This window comes from Gekko japonicus, unplaced genomic scaffold, assembly GCF_001447785.1.
Source record: "Gekko japonicus isolate JY-2015 unplaced genomic scaffold, Gekko_japonicus_V1.1 scaffold4201, whole genome shotgun sequence".
In the NCBI taxonomy this organism is placed as follows: Eukaryota; Metazoa; Chordata; class Lepidosauria; order Squamata; family Gekkonidae; genus Gekko; species Gekko japonicus.
The window spans coordinates 16,855-17,396 of NW_015174974.1; the positions used below are offsets into that span (position 1 = coordinate 16,855).

Sequence of the window (542 nt, forward strand, 5' to 3'; positions counted from 1 at the left end):
GTAGCCGCACTGGGGGGGGGGGAGAAGCGGGGCTCCACCCGGGAAGACGGGACCAAAAACAACAACAACAACAAAGGGAAAAGATGCAAACGGCTTGGTGGGCGGAGCCAGCGGGTAACGGCCACTCCTGGACCGTTGAGAGCCGACAGGAGTCCGTCCCCCCCAAGCCTAGTTCCGGTAGCCCTTCCTTCCGTTCTCCCTCTCTATGGTCACGGCTGTGACGTACTTAGGCGTCACGGGGGAAGGAAGGCGACCGAATTTCTGAGGAGGAGGAGGCTGGCCGAGATGGCGGCGGCGACGGTGAGAGGAGGCGATTCCGACGGCGGCGGAGGCCCGGAAGGCACCCCCCCGGGGCTGGACGGCGACGCGGGGCCGGACGCGGAGCCGGACTCGGAGGTCTTCTCGTGCGGGGCGCACTGCTCCGAGCTGGCCTGGCGGCAGAACGAGCAGCGGCGGTTGGGCCTCTTCTGTGACGTCACGCTCGCCTTCGGCGGCGGCGACGGGGACGCGGGCGGGGACCCCTCCTCCTCCTCCTCCCCCCG

The 542-nt window shown here is 69.0% G+C and overlaps 1 protein-coding gene across 1 annotated transcript in view; it reads left to right on the forward strand.

Annotated features, from left to right (window-relative positions):
- Nucleotides 1–285: 285 nt before the first annotated feature.
- Nucleotides 286–542, forward strand: part of KLHL11 (kelch like family member 11) — a 5,169-nt gene continuing 4,912 nt past the window's right edge. The window contains exon 1 of the mRNA XM_015425161.1: nt 286–507. Coding sequence (XP_015280647.1) covers nt 286–507 — 222 coding nt within the window. The remainder of the gene's footprint in view (nt 508–542) is intronic.